The sequence below is a fragment of the Peromyscus californicus genome, unplaced genomic scaffold, assembly GCF_007827085.1.
Source record: "Peromyscus californicus insignis strain IS unplaced genomic scaffold, ASM782708v3 Scaffold_11__1_contigs__length_118956290, whole genome shotgun sequence".
Classification (NCBI taxonomy): Eukaryota; Metazoa; Chordata; class Mammalia; order Rodentia; family Cricetidae; genus Peromyscus; species Peromyscus californicus.
Window position 1 is genome coordinate 53,404,362 of NW_026294402.1, and position 23,234 is coordinate 53,427,595.

At 38.0% G+C, this 23,234-nt stretch overlaps 1 protein-coding gene across 11 annotated transcripts in view; it reads right to left on the bottom strand.

Moving 5' to 3' along the window:
• The window catches only part of Neo1 (neogenin 1), a 176,943-nt gene that overhangs the window by 27,032 nt on the left and 126,677 nt on the right, over positions 1 to 23,234 (bottom strand). For 4 of the 11 annotated variants that reach the window (XM_052762340.1, XM_052762284.1, XM_052762322.1 and 1 more), the window contains exons 10-21: positions 21,622 to 21,770; positions 21,009 to 21,147; positions 18,075 to 18,124; positions 16,305 to 16,452; positions 13,795 to 13,905; positions 12,673 to 12,867; positions 8,060 to 8,155; positions 5,082 to 5,305; positions 4,862 to 5,000; positions 2,716 to 2,823; positions 1,058 to 1,252; positions 409 to 441 (exon numbers count right to left, since the gene is read on the bottom strand). In XM_052762340.1, coding sequence (XP_052618300.1) covers positions 409 to 441; positions 1,058 to 1,252; positions 2,716 to 2,823; positions 4,862 to 5,000; positions 5,082 to 5,305; positions 8,060 to 8,155; positions 12,673 to 12,867; positions 13,795 to 13,905; positions 16,305 to 16,452; positions 18,075 to 18,124; positions 21,009 to 21,147; positions 21,622 to 21,770 — 1,587 coding nt within the window. The remainder of the gene's footprint in view (positions 1 to 408; positions 442 to 1,057; positions 1,253 to 2,715; positions 2,824 to 4,861; positions 5,001 to 5,081; positions 5,306 to 8,059; positions 8,156 to 12,672; positions 12,868 to 13,794; positions 13,906 to 16,304; positions 16,453 to 18,074; positions 18,125 to 21,008; positions 21,148 to 21,621; positions 21,771 to 23,234) is intronic. The other 7 variants (XM_052762313.1, XM_052762349.1, XM_052762294.1 and 4 more) reach the window with 3 other exon arrangements.

Below are 23,234 nucleotides of genomic sequence, written 5' to 3' on the forward strand. Positions count from 1 at the left end.
AAGCACCTATTTAACAGGATTTATGTATGCGAGAAGGGAAATATGGTATTTGTTGAATTTGCTATTAACTTCTCCTAAAAGCTACAAATAAGGAAGGTTAGTATACTGGTCACTTTATGCCTCAAATGCTTACCACTGTTTATAACATTAGCATCTTAACACCTTAACCTGTTTATAACATTAGCATCTCAACTCAGTTTTCTTCCACCAGTGGATTTGGCTTCTAAATGAATCCCTCAGCTTTTCAAATATCCCAAGGGCTACAAACATGGACTCAACTCCACTTTGGCCAGTAAGTATGTGTGTGGTTTTTAGCACATGGTACTAATTTCCAGGGGAAAATGAAACAAAACGCTAATAACAGGTCACAAAAGAGAGAAGTGAGAGAGAGGCCGTCTACTCATTTACCTTGGTCATTAGGCATTTTATCAGAGGAGTCCGCTGACAGGCCAAGCACAGGGGAAGAGGAAACAAGAGCAAGCATCATCAGCTTTGAAGATGGACAGACAGAGGTTTTAAAGGAAAAAATAAAATTCCCACGAACTTCCAAATAAATTGACAATAGAAAAGAAATTTAGATTTCCACATTTCCAAACTCAGTACCCAACTCAATTTTATTACCTAAGCTTGCTTGGCTTACTATTTTATATTCATTTTCTTGAGCTTTACATAAATGGCCCCTTCCAGTCTGGTTCTCTACATAGGTTAACATATGAACTTTTTATGTTAAGAGCCTGCATGTGTTGAAAGAACATCTGTCATAATAACATGTAGTATACCTCTACGAAAACCAAAAGAATCACTTCTGGCTTCCTTGATAAAACTTTGAGATCACTGCAATTCTTCTGCCCAGATATGCAGAGCCAAAGTACCCGTCTATGTGGATTGGGAGAGTACCGATTTGGCAGTCAGTGGGTAGGAGAGGAATTCTTTGGAAGTCTTCACAGTGAGGCTGGCAAGTTCATTACCAGCATTTTCCACATTACCCACAGTCTCTATATGCTGCAGTCCTTCTCTTTAGACAGCATATTAAAACCCTTGGCTCAGGGAGCTTTACCTTTAGGTGTTCTGAACTGGACAGCTTCAGACATGGGTCCCATGCCTTTTGAATTCCGGGCCTGGATTTTGAAGTAGTATGGTGTATCAAGTGTTAACTCCTGAATCTGGTGAGTCAGTCTGTTACCCACAACAGGTTCAATGACCCAGTCATGGATCTCTGCATTCACATCTGTGCTGTAATAAATGATGTAACCTGTCCAAAGCAATATATAGGAAAAGAAATACCATTTCTGTTTTCCTTTTTGCAATCAGAATCAATAAATGCCTATGATATAATATCTGAATAAAGCACCATGAGGGCCTAGATTTAAAATAATATAGTTATGAGACTTAGTAATGGTATGCAATGCTCAACTAGCTCCAACCAAAGTCATCTCTTAAGAGAAAAATGCTTGGCAGATTGGAAAACCTCTGACAAAGTTCTAAAATTGGGTCAGGTGAGGCCATAGAAACTGCCACCAGGGGGCACTCAATCCCCACAACGAGGCAGGAAGCCTCCCAAACATAAGCCTACTTGACTCACACTGTAGAAATGTGATTTATTGTTCAAGGTTTTAAAAGACAAAGTAAAATGTAATGCGAGTCAATGTATTTCTTTTACAGAAGAGGCAAAGTAGTAACTTAAAAAAATAAGATATAAAGACTAGAATTTATGGAAAAGGACATCTTATTCAAAGTTACAGGAACACACTGGAGCACTCCTTTAGTCCCAGCACCTGTGAGACAACAGAGTGAGTTCCAGCTAGGGCTGTATAGAGAAATCTTGTCTCAAAAGACCCAAAACAGACAGACAAAAAAACAAAGTTACAGGAACAAAATGTTAAGAAACACTTTCTCTTTCTCAGTCTTTAGGCCACCTTCCTCATATTTCAGAGGGTAAACTGGTTCTTCAGAACACTCCTAATGTGGCAGAGGTTCCAAACAGCAGCCAGTAAGTATCCTCTTTTATTATGGGAAATTTCTCTCTGAAGTCCAAGGGGGAAAAATTCCCAGTTCCTTCGTAGGCCTAAGATAATTTAACCTTTTAACACTAGTAGTAAGAGCAAAGAAACCTGAAGTAGCAGGCTTTGGGGTATTGGTGGCTTAAAAGCTTAATGGGAGCCGGGCGGTGGTGGCGCACGCCTTTAATCCCAGCACTCGGGAGGCAGAGCCAGGCGGATCTCTGTGAGTTCGAGGCCAGCCTGGTCTCCAAAGCGAGTTCCAGGAAAGGCGCAAAGCTACACAGAGAAACCCTGCCTCGAAAAAACCAAAAAAAAAAAAAAAAAAAAAAAAAAAAAAAGCTTAATGGGTTTTTGGGGGGCTTTAAAGTAGAAGAGCAGTTTATATGTTTTAGGCAATTCCCAGCAGAACTAAACACACAAGCTCAAAGCAAGTCACCTGGGGAATGATCAGCTTTATGGACAATAAACATACTCATCTAGCTCAGTAGAACAAAGGCTGTCTAGCATACTCCCGCCCCACCAGATACTGTTAAGCAAAACCACTGGCTGGCCACTCACTTCCATGCTATTTTGGGCAGACTGTACTCCCTTGTTTCAGTTTCAAGGACCAACATGGCTCATAGCACTCTCTACAATGGCCAAGCCAGCCTTACACTCCACTTCTACTGACAACACAGTCCTTGCCTGGAATAGTGTATAGTCTAAGGCATCTCACCTGTAATCTTGCCGTTAGCTTCAGAGGGAGGCTGCCAGTTCACTATTATGGTCCTAGGTTTTCCTTCTTTACTCACAACTGTCACATCCTTAGGTGGAGAAGTAGGAACTACAAAACAACAAATACTGTCCATTTCAATGTAATTCAAAATTTTCCAACTCTTTTCATTGATAAGGCACAGCAGATGTACAGAGCGAAGACAAATCCCCTGGCTTCAATACCTCAAGTCTACGTGTAACCAACCATGTCTAATAAAAAGAAGACTATACAAAGTGTCAAAGGAAAAACCAAACCAAACCAAACAAATACTATGAGGACAGAAAATGGGCCTGTGGGCTGGAGTCAGAGATATATACTCCCCAGAATCAAAGGCCACTGTTTCTAAGCACACACTTCTGTCTGGCATTGTACAATCAGCAACTCCCTAAGGCTATGACAACCCAGAGAGGCATGCGTGGTCAGGGCATCAAATTGAAAGCAGTTACATAACTGGTCCACACCTGCTTCCTCTCACTCGATTTGGCTTATCTGGTAGAACATTTTAAAGTGTGAAATAGTTTTCTCTCTTGCTTAGAGTTGGCTCTTCAAGCCAAATATTGCTTTTAAAAGCTCAATTCCCTCAAAGAAGAAATTTACAGCTTTGTATTTTTCATTTTACGCTTACACTGAAAGCCTACCACCACCTGCTGGTATTACTGCTCTAAATAAAAGTTGCTTATCATCAGAAAAGCCAACAAAAGAAAATGGCTTTTCTACATTATACCTGAGAACTTTAAATGTAAGGTATGAGTAGGTAAATACTCAAATCAAGTATTCCCTCAAATTGTCACTTCCTAAAATACTAGAGTTGCAATATAAGGTGGAAAAGCCCTGTCAAACAAACATCCTAAGAGAAAACAAAACTTTCACTTATTAGTCAATAAGCTGGAAGTAAAGCAAAGACATATTCTTAAAATAGAGGACCTGAGTGTGATGGCGCACACCTTTAATCCTAGCATTCTAGAGGCAGAGGCAGGTGGGATCTCTGTGAGCTGGATGTCACCTTGGTCTATATAGTGAGTCTGAGAACAGCTAGGGCTACACAGTGAGAACCTGTCTCAAAACAAAGCCAAAACAAACAAACAAAAAAATTAAGCAAGCAAGCAAGCAAACGAAAAACCAAAATAAACAGAAAAGTAAGCAAACTAATGACAATTTACCCTTTTATGCCCTATATTCCTAACTCTCCAGCTCAGTCCCCTTTCCTGTAGAAATTCCAAGCAACTGTGCAGAATGACCAGACTAGTTTGTGCAGAATGTGTAAGTTTAGCTTTTCATTATGCCAGAAGTAGGCCAGAATACAGAGATTCCCAAGGTCATTCATATCCTCATCCCTGCAAAGCCCAAGGGAAGTGAAAGAATGGGCTTTAAAAAAGCCAGCAAAAGGCAAACAGATCTCAAGGCTGGTAGCATACTCTTTCTTTAAATATGCTTCGTTATCTTTTCTCCATCACGTGTACTTACAAACACCAAAGGCTAGTTCAGTTAAGGATCTTAGAGAGCTGCTTTCCAAGAAGCCCTGGGCTACCAGTAAAGTGTTCAGACTGGGCAAGCATGGCTGGGCAACTGCTTGGTCAAGGGCAGGTCACTTCATTTTTCAATTTCAGTTTACCAGTAAAGCAGGATTAATGACAATAATCTCTTGTATCTAACCACAAGCTTTTCCATCTGTTCCTCATTTTACCTTATAATAATCTTCTAAAGTAGAAAAGGGGGTGATTATCACCCCCACCCAAAATGGAAGAAACTGAGATTCAGAGGGATTAGATGACATACTCATGAGCACAGTCAGTAGATGGTTGACCTGAGATTGAATTCAAGTCTCTTAATTTAAAACCTAGGCTGTCTTGCATTATACTGTTCTGTTGTTTACTAATGTTCTGGCTAGGTGACCCCAAAATCCAAAATAGTTGAAATGGCCAATAAAACTAAAATGCAGTTGTCCCCTGGTTCTGCAGAGATGTCAATATGTGTACTACTCTTGCAGTTTTGTGATAAGATGTCCCATGGCTGCGAATGTGGCACAACAACAGTGTGAACTCCCACAGGCTTTCATAGTGTACAAAGGGAAGAAATGCCATGTGACACGGATTAGCACTACACATACCTAATTCAAAGGTAGCTCCATGAGCTGTCATACTCCACGTGCTTGACCTTCTACCTTTGGTCACCATCACAGAGAATTCATAGAGCGTATTTGGTTTTAAACCAGTAACCAAGTAGCTTAAAGTTGTTGCATTTGCATTCTGGAAAAGTATGAAACAAGAACTTTAAAACAAGAAAATACCACTGATTAGCTTTTTTCACCCATAGCAAATGTTTAGTACCTTGTACTTGGTGTTTGCTGGGATATTGGTCTTCCACCGAACTGTGTAGTAGCGGGAATCTGTAATCTTCTGGTGTTTGGGCAGGGAGTTGTCCGCCCACGTAATCCTTATGGTGTCATGACTCAGAATGGAAGCCTGAACTCCCACTGGTGGCATCATGGGAGTGGGATCTGGCACTGGAGTGTATGGAGCATTAATAACAAATAAATCAACTTCAGAAGTGTCTGGGTAAAAAGTAATTAAGAAAGGGAAGTGGCATTTTAACATAAACAAAAATAAAAGGGAATGCAGGGGAATATAATGGAATGAAAGATGAGAAATGGAGAAAAAGAAAGAAAATCCAGAGTTAATAGATAGCCCTCATCCATTCAGGAGAATACTTCTACTGGTTTTTTTTTTCTTTTAAGGAAAAGAATTGTAGGAAAATGTTAAGCAAATTAGTACTTAACTATATTTTCAACCAAACTCTAAAAACATTAAGAAATGGTAATTGAGTGATTGTGTTAACATACACATGCTTGAATTTTCTTTGAATTAATTGAAAACATTACCTGCTGTCAAATGATCATAAGAAAACAAAAAAACTGCTCTTAAAATCTAGAGTATTCTAATTTCCAAACAAGCAATAAAAAGCTTATGGTCTGTTTGAGATTTTACTAACTATGACTGCATGAGGCCTGAGTTACTAGTGTCCATCACTGGACATCTGACGGTTCATTTCTCAAAGCTGAATGTCAGGTCTATGGTTAGCAAATTCAGACTTGCTGTTACTTGAGTGTGGAGGCAGTAGAGACATGGCTCACAGCTGACTAAATCCTTAAGAGAAGGTAAACCAACACCATGCTGCACTGTCCACCGTATTTTCTCCAGCAGTCAGAGTAAGGTAGAGAACAAGTCCCCATCAGTTATAATGCCATAATTATCACTGCCAAATTTTAGAGATCACAATACTTGTTTGATGAAAGGAATAACATACTTTATTCTGTGTTCAATGCAGCAAATGCATTCTTTATTGCAAAACAGACCAGAGTGAGTACAAACAAACAAATAAATAAATCATCAAGGGCCACAGGTGGAGTGCAGTACAGTGGGGCCTCTGGGTTTTCCTAACTTATAGCTAGGTTTTCTAAATATACACATATTCATTTATATTAAATGTTGTTTCCCCATAGAGTTATAGTGAATGGTTTTATACATAACTAAAAATTGGAAACGGCACAGTTTATGAATAATTGCTACACTAAAGAAACAGTCTTCATGTGTATATTTCCTGCACAATGAATACTAAAAATAACAGAGGGGCAGTCTACAGGGCTTTGTTCTAAGACGTGTCAGAATATATACTAATTAGTTACAATGAAGCTTCAGACGCAGAAATAATTAGTCTTTAAGGAACATCTTGTATGTGCCATCTCTTGGGTAAAATAACCAGGTTACATGGCTTAGAAGCATTTCTTTGTATGTTTATATTTCTGCATTCTTAAACCATATGAAAGGAAATAATTTTTTTTTCCTATAGTAGTTCAATTTAAGAAGGTAAAGGTCATTTTTTGAATTTTTTTTTTTCTGGGACACTAAAACTATTTCTAACACAACTTTTAAGTTGTAGGTACACAGGCCAGAATTATCAAACATGGAGTAATGACGTGTGTACAAATAAAGGCATTAAAAAAAAAGGGACAAAGATTATCTTTGTAAGAACACTGCCAAGTCTGTACAGTTACTTAAAGCATCCTGAAGACAGTTTATGAGACTGACTCAAAGTAATGGTCAACAAATGGAGAAACGCATTTATAAAAAGGAATTCTTTTGTATTTAGGACTCTTTATAAAAACTATGTCTATGAGTGTTTTGCCTGCATGTATGTATGTGCACCATGTGTGTGCCTCATGCTCTTAGAGGATAGAGGAGGGAGTCAGATTCCTAAAACTGGAGTTATGGATGGTTGCAAGCCACCATGAAGGTGCTTGAAGTGGGATCCAGGTCCTCTGGGAGAACAAGTGCTCTTTACCACTGAGCCATCTCAACAGTTCCCAGTTCTAGGACTGTTAAAAAGTTCACAACTCTATTATACTGACTTCAATAAATGTTTTTGTTTTTTTTTTTTTTTGTTTTGTTTTTTTTTGTTTTTTTCGAGACAGGGTTTCTCTGTAGTTTTGCGCCTTTCCTGGAACTCATTTTGTAGACCAGGCTGGCCTCGAACTCACAGAGATCTGCCTGCCTCTACCTCTCGAGTGCTGGGATTAAAGGCGTGCACCACCACCGCCCGGCTGACTTCAATAAATTTTATCACTCAGATCTAAGTTAGAAGTTTTACATCAGTACAGAAATTTTATATATTTATATTATTTTGAAGATATTTAAAATGTAAAGAAAATAGTGACTACTGACCTCTTATAATAAATATAACTGATCAAATGGGTAGTGCCTTTGATTCTATTCCTTTCTATGAACTTTATGAAGGGCACACAAAAAAATACTTTCCTAACCAACTCGGATATCTAACTATAAAAAATGTTAGCTTCACCAAGCATACATATACTTATTCTTCACCAAACATACATATACTTATTGCTATGTTACAATGTGTAACCTATATTACATATGTATGTGTATATATATGTATATATATTTTTATTAGTGCCTTTCATTTTTTGATTCATTGCAGTTATACCATGTCTAAAAGACAAAAAATTACTGTTAATTTTCTCAAAACTATATGTGCTAAATTCTAACAGATTAAAAACATGTTTATATCTACAAAAAATAGTTTACATGACACACAATAGTTCAAATAAGCAAAAGAGGAACTAACAGAATTCTGTACATAGAAAACCAGCCTATTACTCATTCCAAGTCTGCACTCCAAGTTACCATGTATTTTTCCTTCATGAACACCCATCAGGGAGACCCCTGGGTCATACTCTACACACACAGTTGGGAAAGTGCAGATGACCAAAAGTGACAGGATGCCCTACCTGTGTGAGGTCTGGTCACAGCACTCTCATAAAGGGGGATGCCTTCGCCAACATTGTTGAATGCTTTCAGGGTAATCACATAATGAGAGCTTGGATCTGAGGGAAAGAAGTCAAAACATTTTTTTAATGCTCTTTTCAGGACTTAAAAAATACAAGAGTGACTATCTAGTTGTGGAAAAAATTCATAAAAGGCTTACGGTTTTTTTTTAATGGGATTGCTTATTTTGCGATTTGAAAGGACATATAGCACAAAAAAATATCGTTGCATCAATTTCCTGGATTTAGTCTTCAGAGTGGAGGTGGACTATTCTTCCTCTCCTGGAGCCTCTAAGGTTTAAGATGCTCACTGTATGGTATAAGGCTTTTGTGTACCAGAAGCCTTCAGATACAGCTTGAAATTAAACCCCTTCCATCCTTGACCACTCCAGCTAAGGTAGGAAGGAGGAAATAAACTAAGAGTGCCAATGTCTTCAACATTCCAGAGAACCTAATCCAGAGCAGCCAACTTCTTGATTAGACAAGACATGACCCGAGATTTGATGATGGCCTGTAGGTAATACTGAAAGGAGATTAAGAGAACAATTTTTCTAGCAGTGTCTCACAACCTGTGGGTCTTGACCCCCAGAGGGTCATGTATCAGATAGTCTGCATTATCAGGAATCTACATTAGCATAATAGCAGCAAAATTACAGTTATGAAGTAGCAACAAAATAATTTTATGGTTTGGTTATTAAAGGGATGCAACATAGCAAAGTTGAGAACCATGGCTCTATGGGGATCCTTCAAAATGTTCTTGTTAAATTCAAGGAGGTAGCATTAAGCAACAGCTTGAATAGTATTCACCTTTACGGAGGGAAGCTAGAGTATCTAGTATCACATGCTTGATCCAGACAATGTTTAGTATGGGTAACTCCAAAGTTGTTTTCTAAGTAAAAATGTGAGTTCCTAGTCCATTAAATTCTGTGGCAGTTGAAGTTTTCCAAGGAGGAAAAACCTTATGTTGTTTATGTTACTTCAAAAGCTCAAAACAGATGCTTTACTTGGTGGTCTACCCATTCTCCAGATAATAGAAGGCAATATATCAAGGCATCTGGTATTCCCATGTCAAATAGAAGTAACAAATGGAATCAACACAATTTGCAACTTCAATGGCAAGGAAAAAATGGATTGGGCAACACAGTAGAGTGATATCATTCCCTGAGATTGGGGACAGAGCTAGAGCAATCATGACACACAATTTCGAGGCTTATTCTAGGTACATTCTTCACTTTCTGTACTCCCATTCATTTTTCCCCCCTGGTTTGACTAGCTTATAAAGGCCATAAATTGCAAATATATCCTTTTAATGAAAGATATTTCTTTTGAACACTAGGCCTTTACCTTCAGCTGTTTGGTGCTTGCTGTGGGATATCTCCAATCTTTCCTCTTCCTCTTCTTCTCCCTACTTCAGACCCCTCCATAGTTCTGCCAATCTTAATGCTCAAGACAGAAACCTGAGTCATTAAGACCTCCCTTCTTGGCAAACAACTGAGTCTTGCTGATTCTGTTTCTCACTATTTTCTCTTGTTCTCAGTGCTTCCTCTTCCCAGGCCGCCACCATTCTCTATTCTGAGGGCACATTCAATCCTCTCCCTATACACTGTATCTACAATGATAACCCCTCGAGTTACACCACCTATATCACCCATTCCCCTTAGCACAGTGAATACATCATCATCATCATCATCATCATCATCAGCAGCAGCAGCAGCAGCAGCAGCAGCAGCAGCAGCAGCATTTGGAATTATTGAGACAGGGATTCATGCAGTCCTAGCTGGCCCCAAACTTGCTATGTAGCTGAAGCTGGCCTTGAACTCTTGATCTTTCTGCTTCTACTTTTTGACTGCTAGGATTACATGTGCATACCACCATGACCAGCTCTCAGATATTTTTTAAATTGTATTATTTCTAGGCTGGGCGGTGGTGGTGCACGCCTTTAATCCCAGCACTCGGGAAGGCAGAGCCAGGTGGATCTCTGTGAGTTCGAGGCCAGCCTGGTCTACAGAGTGAGATCCAGGACAGGCACCAAAACTACAGAGAAACCTTGTCTCAAAAAAACCAAAACTAGCCGGGCGGTGGTGGTGCATGCCTTTAATCCCAGCACTCGGGAGGCAGAGCCAGGTGGATCTCTGTGAGTTCAAGGCCAGCCTGGGCTACCAAGTGAGTCCCAGGAAAGGCGCAAAGCTACACAGAGAAACCCTGTCTCGAAAAACCAAAAAAAAAAAAAAAAAAAAAAAGCAAAACCAAAACAACAACAAAAAAACAAAAAAACCCACTGTATTATTTCTAATAGCTGTATAGTATCTTTTTCTTTGCTTTCTCTCTATACAGTGTCTGAGATACTGTAGGTGTTCATTAATCACGTGTTAACTGATCAAAAAAAAAAGGCTTGGGCAAAGAGATACCAACTTTAGTGTAAATTTTGGGCCAGATGAAATGTAGGCTACATCTAGATGCAGATGTCTAGTAGGCAGATGTTTGTATGAACATGAAGCTCAGAAAAGAGCTTAAGTTAGATGAGTAGATGAATTCCTAAATGAACTTCTTAACCTCTGATTTGCTTCTTTCACTCGGTGTTTCACGAATCTTATATTAGGTTAATAAACACATTTTATTTTACGTCAAATTTATTTGGTTTTTGCTATTTCTCAGCATACATAATTCTCTTCTAATAGAGTCTACTGCTTCTTCTCTTTAGCATCATCTATGTTCCTTCTTGCCACCGTGTTCAAACACTATTCCGGTTTGATCTTTCAAGTCCAGCTAAATTTCTTCAGGCCTGTTCTATGTGCCTTCGTCAGATTTTCCTTCTCTGAACACACTTCACTTCAACTCTACTGTTTCTGGTGTTTTACTTTGGTTCTCCTGTTAGACTGAAAGTTCCAGGAAGCCAAGGACCAAGTCCTGATTGTACTGCAAAGGACTTTTTATTTCAGAAGTTTCATAAGGGAAACAGTAGGAGGTTGGTCATCACAGGGACATTTTTATCCACTGAAAAGCTTTGGTTTTGCTATCCAACAATTGCTTGTAAGCCTACTCATGTGGAGAAGCCTCCTGGGTTTTAGTTGATCTGTCTCTTTTTAGAAAGAAAAACAGAAAGTGTGTTTTGTTTTTGACTACATTTATAAACTATTGCTTATTTTCTTCTATAAAAGATTTGGTAACTCATTTGTCAGGCACTTAAAGCTGTTCTTAGGAAAGGTGTTTAAAAAAGCAATGGTTTGAATAAAAAAGTTCATCAGCAGGGATTATGAATTGAGACAAGTCTTTCAGAGAAATATTAACAATGACAATCCAATTTGGAAAAGTAGTTATACCCACCCAACTCAATTCATTATTATGTTAGTATATTCACTTTAAAAATTACATTTATTTGTGTGTATATGTGTGTGGTCATGCACATGCTACAGCCCATGTATGAAGTCAAAGGACAACTTGCAAACTTGGCACTCTTCCACCATATGGTCCAGGGAATCAAACTCAGACTGCCAGGCTTGGTGGCAAGCACCTTCACTTGCTGAGTCGTCTTGCTGGTCCATAATTCATTATTATAAGAAATTAATAGTTCTGATTTTTTTGCTTTTAAAATTAACTGAGATATAATTAGCATAGAACAAATGTATTTAAATGGATAGTATGTTTTGATAAATTTATATACCCATGTAATTAATACCTAAATTGAGAAATTAAGACATTTCCAAGTAGCTATGCCCTTGCCATCAATTCTTAGTACTCAGAGTTCTATGCAACCACTGGTCAAAATTTGTCACTTGTGGATAAGTTTTGCCTATTCTGTAATTTCTAAAAACACAATAACACAATATATAATATCTTGTGTTTGGCTTTTTACTCAGCACGTTTCTTAGACTCATTTCTGCTGCTATGTGCACTAATAGCCAATTCCTTTTAATTACTGAGTAGTTTCTATGAAAGAATATAGTACAGTTTACTATTAACTTGTTGATGGAAATTTGTAATTATTCCCTCTTGAGGCTATTATAAGTACAGCATTTTTTTTTCAAGCTTTTAAGTGGGCATGTGTTTTCATTTCTCTTGGTTAAGTATCTATGAGTGAGATTGCTAGATTGTAAGGCTAACTTCATATAAGAAACTTCTATTTTACAAAGTAGTTGTACTATCAGTATTTTTAACAGCAACTGTGAGAATTCTAGAAGATGTACAGTGTTATTTCTTTGAGATTTTACACTTGTAATTCTCTGGCAACTAACAGTGCTGAGCATCTTTTAACATGCGCATTTTCCACCCATTTATCATCTTTATTGACCACCCATATATCTTCCCTGTCCATGAATATGTCTTCTTTTGCACAGTGTCTATCCAAATTTTCTGCTCATTTTGACTGGGTTTCCTTTTTACCGAGTTGTAAGAATTTTTATATATTCTAGGCTCAAACTCCATCAGATATTTGAGTAACTGATATTTTCTTCACATCTGTGGCTTACCTTTTCATTTTTATTGATTTTTTTTTTAATTTATGTAAAAAAGTCTACTGAAATCTTAAGATTCACCAGTAACAACCTAATATACACATTTCTTTTACTTAGCAAACATACCCAGGTTTTCAATGGTATAGTAACGCTGTTTATAGTCCACTTTGATGGTCTGTGCGTGAGGGCTGCCAATGCCATAACCAATGGCATACCCTCGAACCACAATATTCTGGTTCTCTGGAGGAGTCCAGCTTACTACGATGCTCGTGACAAGTGGACGGACATGAAGAGAGCTGGGCACTTCAGGAACACGAGTTTCTGAGGAGGAAGGTGGAAATGAAAATGAGATGTACTTTCTTGTAGAGTGTTTCATTATCTTTAGGGAACGAAGTTTTTAATAAATGACGTTTTTAATAAATTTCTTCCCCCTTTGGATGAAGAATTCAAAGAGAACCTGCAGCTATAGTGAAATATAGCCCATGGCTTTATTCTTTTCTAAGACGCAAATGGTTGCTCATTCTATTCCCTAAACTCTACAGGTGTAATGAGAAAGGTATGTCATTAACAATTAGAAACCTGCTGTCAACAGGTTGATCAAATATCATATAACAATGATGGCAGAAATTATTTATTTCCCTAGATAATCAATGATCCAGAAAAAAAATGACACCGAGGCCACAACTGATTCAGTTGTTAGACGGCTAGGAGGCTTTAAAGATGCTTTTAAAGCATCTTTCATGTACATTACTCAAGGCACGAAGTGCTACCTCAGTTGAAACTCAGAATAGGAAGACAGGTCTTTGGTCTCCCCAAATCTAGTACCATCACTGTTAAAGGAACTAACTACACATAACCATCTGGAGTTATGTATTGAACAAACAGGTGAGAAAGAGCAAAACACCTCCAAAACTCAGGGAAAAGGGAGCTGCAAATGAAATATAGGCACAATTGATGTGGCTCAGCCTTGAAGTGTATACTATCTATTTATTTACTGACCTCAGTGAAAAACTGAACTTCAAATGCCTGTCCATTTTACTGTTCTGAGGATGTTCACTCTGATACTCTTTTACAATGTCTGGAAAACAACAACCCCTTGGGGAACTCTGTTGCTTCACAGGAGCAACAGCAGTACAACACACTAGCATCACAGACTTCAGTCAAAGTCAGTGGCTTTCCAATATGATGCTCTGGCGACAGTTAATATCTATGTATCATGTGCCATTCTTGGTCACTGTTTAATCTTACCATCTAAGTCACTCTCAAAAGTTTCAGCAGATAGCCAATCAGTTGCTGGGCCTGTCCCATTGACTGTGAGAGCAGCTACTCGGAAGTTATATTCTGTCCCCCGATCAAGACCTGAGAATCAAATAACAAAAGAGATAAGCTGAAACAAAAAGTTAGTAGTCTCATATAAAATGAAACATCTCACCTACTCAGTTCACAGCTTAATAAAGTGTAAGTTCACAAAGAACAAGCAAAATAAATTAACAAGCAATATACACTACAGGGCAGCTTTCAGTGCCCATGCCACCTAGAAGAAAACAGCAATGACTAACCCTCCCAGGAAGTTTAAGAGCATGAAGGCAACTTTGGGATTATTTAATGCAATACCTTCGATTTTGTTAAAAAGGAAGCCATGACCAAAGATAATGAAAGAGTTGTTACAAAGGAACAAAATCAGCTGGTTTCAGAAGACACCAAAACCCAGAAAAGAATGTAAAGATGTAACTCCTATCAGGTTACCTCTGTTCTTTGAGAACTGCTATAACCACAGCAGAAATAATTTAAACATCAAATATGGCCTAGAAATCTATTTTTCAATAGCCAGTTGGCCAAATGTATTTATAGTAAGTAAAAGAAGAAAACCCAAACTTTTCTATTATGCAACCCTTTATTTACTACCAGCTTTAATAGAGTGTAAGAGTTACCAATGCAAAAGCAACAAGATTCACATATAAAAGTCTACCTAAAAAGCAGGATGATAGTTAATATGAGTTATGCATCCATTCACACATATTTAGAATACTTAAATACAAGAGAGTGACCATTAGGGTTATTAATATTATCCTACCTCTCTATACCCAAATAATTAGGATAGCAGCACAGTACAGGAATCTCAATAAAGACAGAAATATTAAGAATGTAAGTAACTAGGCTGGGATGCAAGGTATGCTGGAGCTAAAGTAACCAACCCTGGCATATGGTGAGAAGTTGACAGAGGGCTCTGCTCTGTATATGCCATCCTAAATCTGACCACAAACAAGCAAGGACAAAAAGAGGAAAAATGCTAGGCTCAAGTCCTCCCAATTTAAAAATGTTAATTTTACTTATTATCTTGTATGTATGGGTGTTTTGCCTATATGTATGTCTATGCATCAAACATGTGCCTAGGGCCCTAGGAGACCAGAAGGGCTATTTGATTCCCTGAGACTGGATTAAACTGTTGTGGACTACCATGTGGGTGCTGAGAATCTAACCCAGGTCCTCTAGAAGAACAGAACCATCTCTCCAGGCCCATTACCCATTACCATCTTGTCAGAAAGTGCTAAAGAGGGATGCACATTTGTTTGTAATTAATGGACAAAACCTTAGAATAAAAACAAACATGGCTCAATAAAGATCTGAAAGAAACCAATTATTCAGTTACCATTCCTTGCCCTCTAGAAGGGTAAGAATATATGAAAGAGCAGGCAAGAGAGAGTTAAGTATAAAAAGGCTCTAAATAACTGAGAGTTTAAAAAGCAAAACTAAGACACACAGTAAACATAAAGATACAGTAATGTGTGCTAAGTCCTGAAACAACCATTTTGTCCAGCTATAGATAAACTGTGTACTTCAATGTCTAACACAAACTCTTAGTAATCCATATTGCACATTCCATTAACAAGCTTCAGGTTAATGCTTCAAGACTCCAAGAATCTGTTTTTGTTCACATTGTATATTCAGTGTTAGTTCACACAGATTAAAGCTTTCATTCTATGGATACTGGGGACATGGGTATAGAGAATAGCTATCCTTTAGTCTATAAAGATTTTAGCTTTGCTTAATTCAGCTGCTACTGAGCACAACCAAACAATGGTTTTTGCCTTGACTAGTCAGTAATGCCTAGAGTCTATCTTCAGTTACACTGGCCTTACATATTCAGCTTCTCAAGATTCTCCCATAAAGAAGTCCTGTCCTTGTTTAGCCAACTCTATTTCTCACAGTTGGATAAAAAAGAGAATTCCTAGTGATCTGTAGAATGATCCTTTATTAGATAAGCATTTGGGTCGATTTTTGTAAGATACGCTTCTCATTCTGTTATATATAAAAGGAAAATTACACAAAACAGTATTTCTGATAGAATTTTCTAAAACTTTACACCGTCCATAGCAGCAAATGTAATTATAATACTGCAGCTACTCAAATACTCTGCAGGTCACATGCATCTGGCACATTATAACAAGTTTTGTTACCAACTAGGTTGAGTAAAGTCTGTCTTACATTTTTAGATTATAAAATATGTGTTATATATTCAGAAAATGAGACAATAAAAAGAAATAAAAACCAAACACAATTCAACTCCATCGAGATGGAGGAATTGGCAAGAATATTTTCCATTAGTTTGAATCAAGTTAAAAACAGATTATAAATTTTTGAGAACCATTTTTAATTTGTTTATATAAAACAACTGCTTAGAGCAGTTTTAGACTAGCATAATTTAAAATTTGAGAAAGAACCACCTTTTAGTCACTGTTATATGCAAAGCAGCTTACCTTCAATCAGCTGAGACAGCTGTGTCCCAGTTACTAAGGTCTCAGTGACATCACTTTTTCGGGAGGCCTTTCGATAGCGAATCTTGTAGCCAGTAATCTGCCCATTTTGTGTGGCTGAAGAAGGAGGCTGCCAGTGAATCACTATACTCTAAGAAAAAGCAGTACAAGGAAAAGATTGAACATATCGAAAGGCTGGGCCTCACTGTATACACTATTAAACCCAATCTCACTGTAGAAAAGAGAACAAACCCCTAGGGCTCATGGTACTTGAAGCTCACCAAGTTAATTATTTATAGTCAGTCAAAAATAATTCTGCCGGGCGGTGGTGGTGCACGCCTTTAATCCCAGCACTCGGGAGGCAGAGCCAGGCGGATCTCTGTGAGTTCGAGGCCAGCCTGGTCTCCAAAGCGAGTTCCAGGAAAGGCGCAAAGCTACACAGAGAAACCCTGTCTCGGAAAAAAAAAAAAAAAAAAAAAAATTCTAACTTACTGGGCGTGGTAATGCACATCTTTAATTTCAGCACTTGGGAGACAGAGGCAGGTGGATATCTGTGAGTTTGAGGCCAGTCTGGTCTATAGTGAGTTTAGGGCCAGCCAGAGATACACAGTGAGACCCTGCCTCAAAACAAAACAAAATACAAACACACACACAAAAAAAACCCCCAAAAACCAAAACTTTAATTAAAAAACCTCCAATGATCAACTGAGGGAGATAAAAGTAGGTATGTGACATGATGTTGTCATCTACAAAAATTCATGCTTGAGAGCCACATGATAAGAGAAACTAACAAAAAACCCCTCATGTTTTTAAGTCTATGGTTTTTGTGTTGAGCTGCATAGTATCTATCCTGGGGTGCATGCAACCCATGGCCACAGCTTGGACATTCCTGCTTGAGTCTAGATTTATCTCCTAAGTATTTTGTCTGAATGAAAACATCAGAAGTCCTAGAAGAGTTTAGAGAGGGAAAATATAAGGTCAGAAGCATACAGACCAGGAAATATACTATTGTTAAGTGTAAGAATTATTTCCCTTCTCGAATGCAAATTAGCTGTAATTAAATAATTTCTATGGACAGGAGTGGTGGAGTATGGTCAGTAATCCCAATCTAGAGAGGCAGAAACTGCAGGATTACAAATTTGAGGCTAGCCAGAGCTATACAGTAAATTCCAGACCAGTCTGAACTATAACACATATAAGACCCTGTCAAAAACAAAACAAAAAACTGAAGTCAAACAGAAGTAAATGATTCCTGAAGAAGCATCCCATAGTACTTTTTGAAAAGACTTCTTTACTTATGTAGCTCAGAAGGGTATTGCATGAACCTGAACCAGAAGGGATGCTGTGAACAGACACCAAAATCTATACCTATCTGTCTTTGGTTTATACTGGCATCATGTCATCACAAGTAACTTACTTTCTTTGCTAATTTTGTATGGTTAAGATCTAAAATATCATATTAACATAAAAACAGCATTTTTTTTTTTTTTTTTGGTGGAGAAGCTATAGAAGTTTTAGCATCAGAGAAAGTTACGAAACAGAATAAACAAGCAGGGCTCTTAGGCCAGCTTTATACCTATGCTGTCCTATTTTCCTGCCTGTTTTTAAGTGTTTTCAGTTACATTCTCATTTATCAAGTTAGTATTTTCAAAAGTAAATCAATTACTACAACACTGGCATTCGCTGTTCTAATGTTTGTCTAAGGAATCTCTGCCTCTCTAAGTCCCTCTGAGGCTTAGTATGCCAGTAAAGTGAAGAGAAGCAAAGCTTTACCTTTGAATTTCTCACTTCTAAGGACAGATTCTGAGGAGCAGCACTGGGAACTAGACAGGTTAAAAAAAGAAAGGAAACAATTCAATCATCCACATACCACCCATCATGTTATTACTTTCAGCAAGACTGAACACAAATGCACATCTCCAGCACTAACTATGTGACTAGAAGGTCTGAACCCAGATAACAACATCTTATGTTGATAGCTCTAGGGGATAAAGTGTGGCCTTCCTTTATTCATGTTTTAAGGTAAGACCCTTTCATATGAGCACCCATCCTTACTCAAATCAGGCTGTATCTCTGGAAATCAAGATACTTATTTCTGGGATGTTCAATGGCTTTGAAACCCTACACCAGTTCTCAACCTGTGGGTAATGACCCCTTTCAACGCCCTTTCACAGGGGTCACATATCAGATGTTTATATTATAATTCATAACAGTAACAAAATTACAGTTATGAAGTAGCAAAGAAATAATTTTATGGTTGGGGGTCACCACAACACGAGGAACTGTATTAAAGTGTCATAGCATTAGGAAGGTTCAGAACTACTGCCCTAGGCTCCAAATTTTTCTAGATTTCAGATATATTCTGAACCTTAAACATATTTATTCTGAATACCCATTATGGGGAAGAGTCGCACATTTTCCAGAACCAAGTGACTGAACTACATAGTGACAATATGGAGCAAAATGGGAGAGACACACATCCATGAGTCTGGCTTTCTTATGGACTTTGTAAAGTGGTTTAGAAGGCAATTCTCAAGAAGATAAAAACATTTCAACAAGGAAAGCTGCAATAAGTGGACTATCTGGCTTCCTAATGCAGCGATGTACCAGAGAGCATGCATTTAGATGTGAAGAGTTCGGGTCTGTTGGTGAAACGAACAGTTACATAACTAAAGTTCTTAATATACCTAACACAAGAACATCTAAAAGTTGATGGCCCATGTACCTCCCCACATCTCCCTCCACATGATGACAGGCAGCAAAGAAAACTCAAGCAGACCTAACTAGTTTGCCCTCTACTCACCAAAAGCTAATTCTAGCGCTTCACACCTACTCCTCTCATCAGGACTTGTTGCTTCTCTGTCATCTGGTAACCACATATCAAAACAAAGACCTACTGAACTGAATGTGCCTTGCTCACGGCTCTAACTTGTGCCGAGGAAAATGACATGGGCCTCAAGTCAGAGTCAGCTGTAGAGGTCTGAAGGAGGACCCAGCGTCTGTTTGGAAACACGCCCACCCTCACAGCTAAGATTTGTTGCAAGCTACTATACGGCAAGTACTCACTCCTTACAGCACTCTCACAGGAGTTTACTACTGTTTCCATTTCATGTGTAAGTTATTTACACATGAACTTCCACGTGGTTTACTTGATCCAAGTATTCCTTTTAGGTGGCCTAAGACTTGGGATTTACCCTACTTCTAAGTGCTGCATTAAACCCCCATGTTAAAAAATTTGGTTCCACTCAGTTTCCATGGTACTGTGGTCAGTAGGCCAACCTACTTAAGTAAAGTTAAAATTTGGCTTACACATAGAGTTAAAAGGCTATAAACCTTTTTCCATCAATATTTTCCCCAAATCATGACCAACTGATTTATTCAGTTGGGTAGCCCAACTATAATTTGTATTTTGTTTCTCCTTTTCATCTGAAAAATTGTCAAGTCCAAAGAAAAGAACAAAGAATAGTACAATGAACACTGTATTGTCTCTTTCTAGATTCACCAATTACTAACATTCTGCAATTTGTAACATTACTATATTTTTCCCATTATAAGTATAATTGAGAAATTGCATAGATACAGGATTATCTATTTTTTTTTTTTTCTGAATTATCTGAGAGATGGCTGCAAGTCACTGTGACAGTTCACTCTAAAATACTTTGGTACATATGTCCTAAGAACAAGGGCAGGTTCCAACAGAACTAAAACCCAACAATCACATCTGGGAACTGCAATTTTGATATAAGTGTATTGACAGTATTCTATAGAGATGCTTTTGTTTCTACTGTCTAGGAACCAAAGATCACACATATTTTATATCCCATGTCTTTACTCTTTAGATGATTTTCCTCTAAGACTAATAATACATTTTAAGAATTGAGGTCAGCTTTTAAATGAAAAAAAAAAAGTTGCAGAACGTCTCTCAATTTGACATGTCTGTTTGCTAGACTGAAGTTAAATTTTGGGGTAGGAAAACAATAGAGGCAAAGCTGTATCTCTGCTCATGGAATACAAACCAAGCACATATCTTGGCTTCTTTCCTAGTGATGAAATGTTCAATCATCTGCTTAAAAGAGTCAAACTATAGCTTCTAAAGCATGCATGTTTATATATATGAGCTATATATACATAAACACGTATAAAAAAAAACAAAGAATACTCAATTTAGCCAAGTTACATCAAACAGAGAGATACCCTTACACTAAGTACAGTGAACTGCTATTTTCTTTCTTTTTTTAAACCCTGTTGATTTTGACCTATGTAATCACTGGCAAGCTATAGTGTGAAAGTACTTCTGTTAGTCATGGGTAGTTTAAAATACAGCCACAGGTGAGAAATCAAACTGTCACAAAATATCTATTAAGGAAATAAATATGGTTGGTACGTAGAATGAGGCTAATCTTCCAATAGTCATATAAAATGGTCTGTGCAGTGAACAAGCAACAGAATTTACCTATATGGAAGATGAAGACTGTACTAAAAATACCAAGAACCCATTTAGTATTATTCCAGTGACGACAAAGCTGGTGACGTTGGTGTTACCTGAAGTTTACATGTAAGAAAAATACTCAAAAAAGTTAAGTGACTTGATCAGTAAGGGGTACAACAGGGATATGAACAGAATTTTCTTGACATCAAAGCACACGATTTTACAACTGATTAGGGGCACTAAGAATTTTATTTTGTTGCAAAGGAAAAAAAGCTCACCATCTGATAATGTTCGAACAGCAACATCTTGTGTGGAGACTCCAGGACCATGTTTATTGTAGGCCACCACTCGGAAACTATACTCTGTGTATTTTTTCAGTCCATTAATAGTGTAGGAGTGACTTGAAACATCAACATCCTTGAATGAAATAGAATACTGTGTGTGTATACACACACACATACACATACACACATGCGCGCTCACACATGCACCTCAAGCCAAAAGAAATGCTACAAAATGACTAAACAAATTCTGCACAATACAGTTTTAACCCTCTTACGGAATATTATTTATAGCGAAAGCAGATTAGTTAATCATAAACAATAACAATTTGTTTAGAAATATTATTTGACATTTAGTAACCCTTGCTGATAAAAACTACAAATCTTAGCACAATGAAACAGATACCATCAACATTTGATTTCCTATATTTCTTCCTTACCTTTGATTTCTAGTCAACTAACTATTGAACTTTGGAAGATTTTGGTGGGGGGGTGAAGTACAGAACTAGCACATCTGTGCATGCTAGGCAACTGTTCTACCACTGAGCTGTATCTCCAACCCTTTAGGTTTTAGAAACCAGTGGTTCCAAAAAATCACGTCATTTTATACCTGTTCTTTATCAGTCCCCTTTTCCATGTAGTACAATTTGTAATTTTGAATTTCCCCATTGCCGGACAGTGGTGTTTCCCATGTGACGGTGATAGAAGTAGGTGACGTTGCATAAGCTCGGATATTAGGTGCGGGACCAGGGAGCTGAACTGAAAAGAGAATTTCAAATTTCAAATAGAAATCAGATTTACTGCAGTTCTCAATAACCACTCTCAGCAATACTGTCATAATGGCCATGTTTTATAAACAATAAAAGCTAAGAAGACAACTGATTTGATTCAAGTATTTTTAGGATAGATACATTTCCTTTACATAACTCAAAGCCAGAAATCATCTATGAAGTATCTTCAATTTATTAAAAGTAAGAAAAATACACAAAGGCACTCGGTTGTGGTTTATAAACTCTAACAAGTACGTACGTGTGTGTACACTCACTAGTATAGACTGAAAGCCAGAGGTCAGTGTCAGATGTCTTCTTCTATCACTTTCTACCTTTATTGTTTGACACAGGGTCTCTCACTGAACCTGAAGCTCTCCAGCTAGGCTGGATGATCAGAACCCCTGGGATCCACCTGTCCCCCTTCCCACATCCTTTAGCTGGAGTTGAGTTGTGTGCGCAGCTTTACGTGGGTGCTGAGGATCCAAACTCTGGTCCTTAGACTTGCACAACAAAAAGAATCATTGAGCTATCTTCTCCAGCCCCAAATTCTGGCTTTGTAGGAATAAGGTAGCACATATAAGCAACCACCACTGGAAGAGACCTTCCTTTTGGTGGGTGCTAAATAGGCCTACAGGGATAGGCAGAGGCCTCCTTCACAAAGAACTCCCAGTTTGGCACAGAAATCAGGCACATTAATAAATCCCGACAGATTCATATGGTGGCTGTAATGAAAGAGAAAAAGAGTACAGGACTCTGCTGTGTGAAGAAGGCTGCTTAGGTAAGGAAAGGGAAAGGAAGGCTGGTGAAGACTTCTTGGCATTACAAACCAACAGTTTTCTCAGACAACAGGGAGAAAATTATTTGTTATTGGGGCAATCGGGAACAAGTGGAAAGACAATGTTATATGACTTGTATGGCTGTACCATAGAATGGATGTGGGAGAAATAATGTTGAAAACAAGAGTCAGACAGTGAAGAACCTTTGTTGTCCTGCTATACAGTTTAGATTTTCTCTGACAGGCAGTTGACAGAAGCATAAACATCCTTCCATGTTTAAGGATGGATGTGTGGACACATGCACAGAAGAGAAGCAGCAAAGCAACAAAACCAGTTAATGGAACAGCTTCAGCTTTAGTAATAGCCGCCATTAATTAGTATTATCATCCCCATTATTGATGAGTTTTGAGGTAAAGAAGCTTTCCAAGTGATGGGAAATTTATAATGGTGGAGCCAGAAGTTGGTCACTTTCTGAGTCTAAAAGACAGGACTTCATGGAGACCAATAAGGAAACTAGGATGGTACCTTCAATGGGGTGGCTGGTCCTCTGTGGACCCCAAATCTAACTTCCACAATGGCTCATACATCAACCCTTTCAGAAGAGTCTTTTCTTTTGACCAAGAGTTCTTCCCCATTGGTATACAAATCCAGCTAGCTGTCCATGCTTATATTTTGGG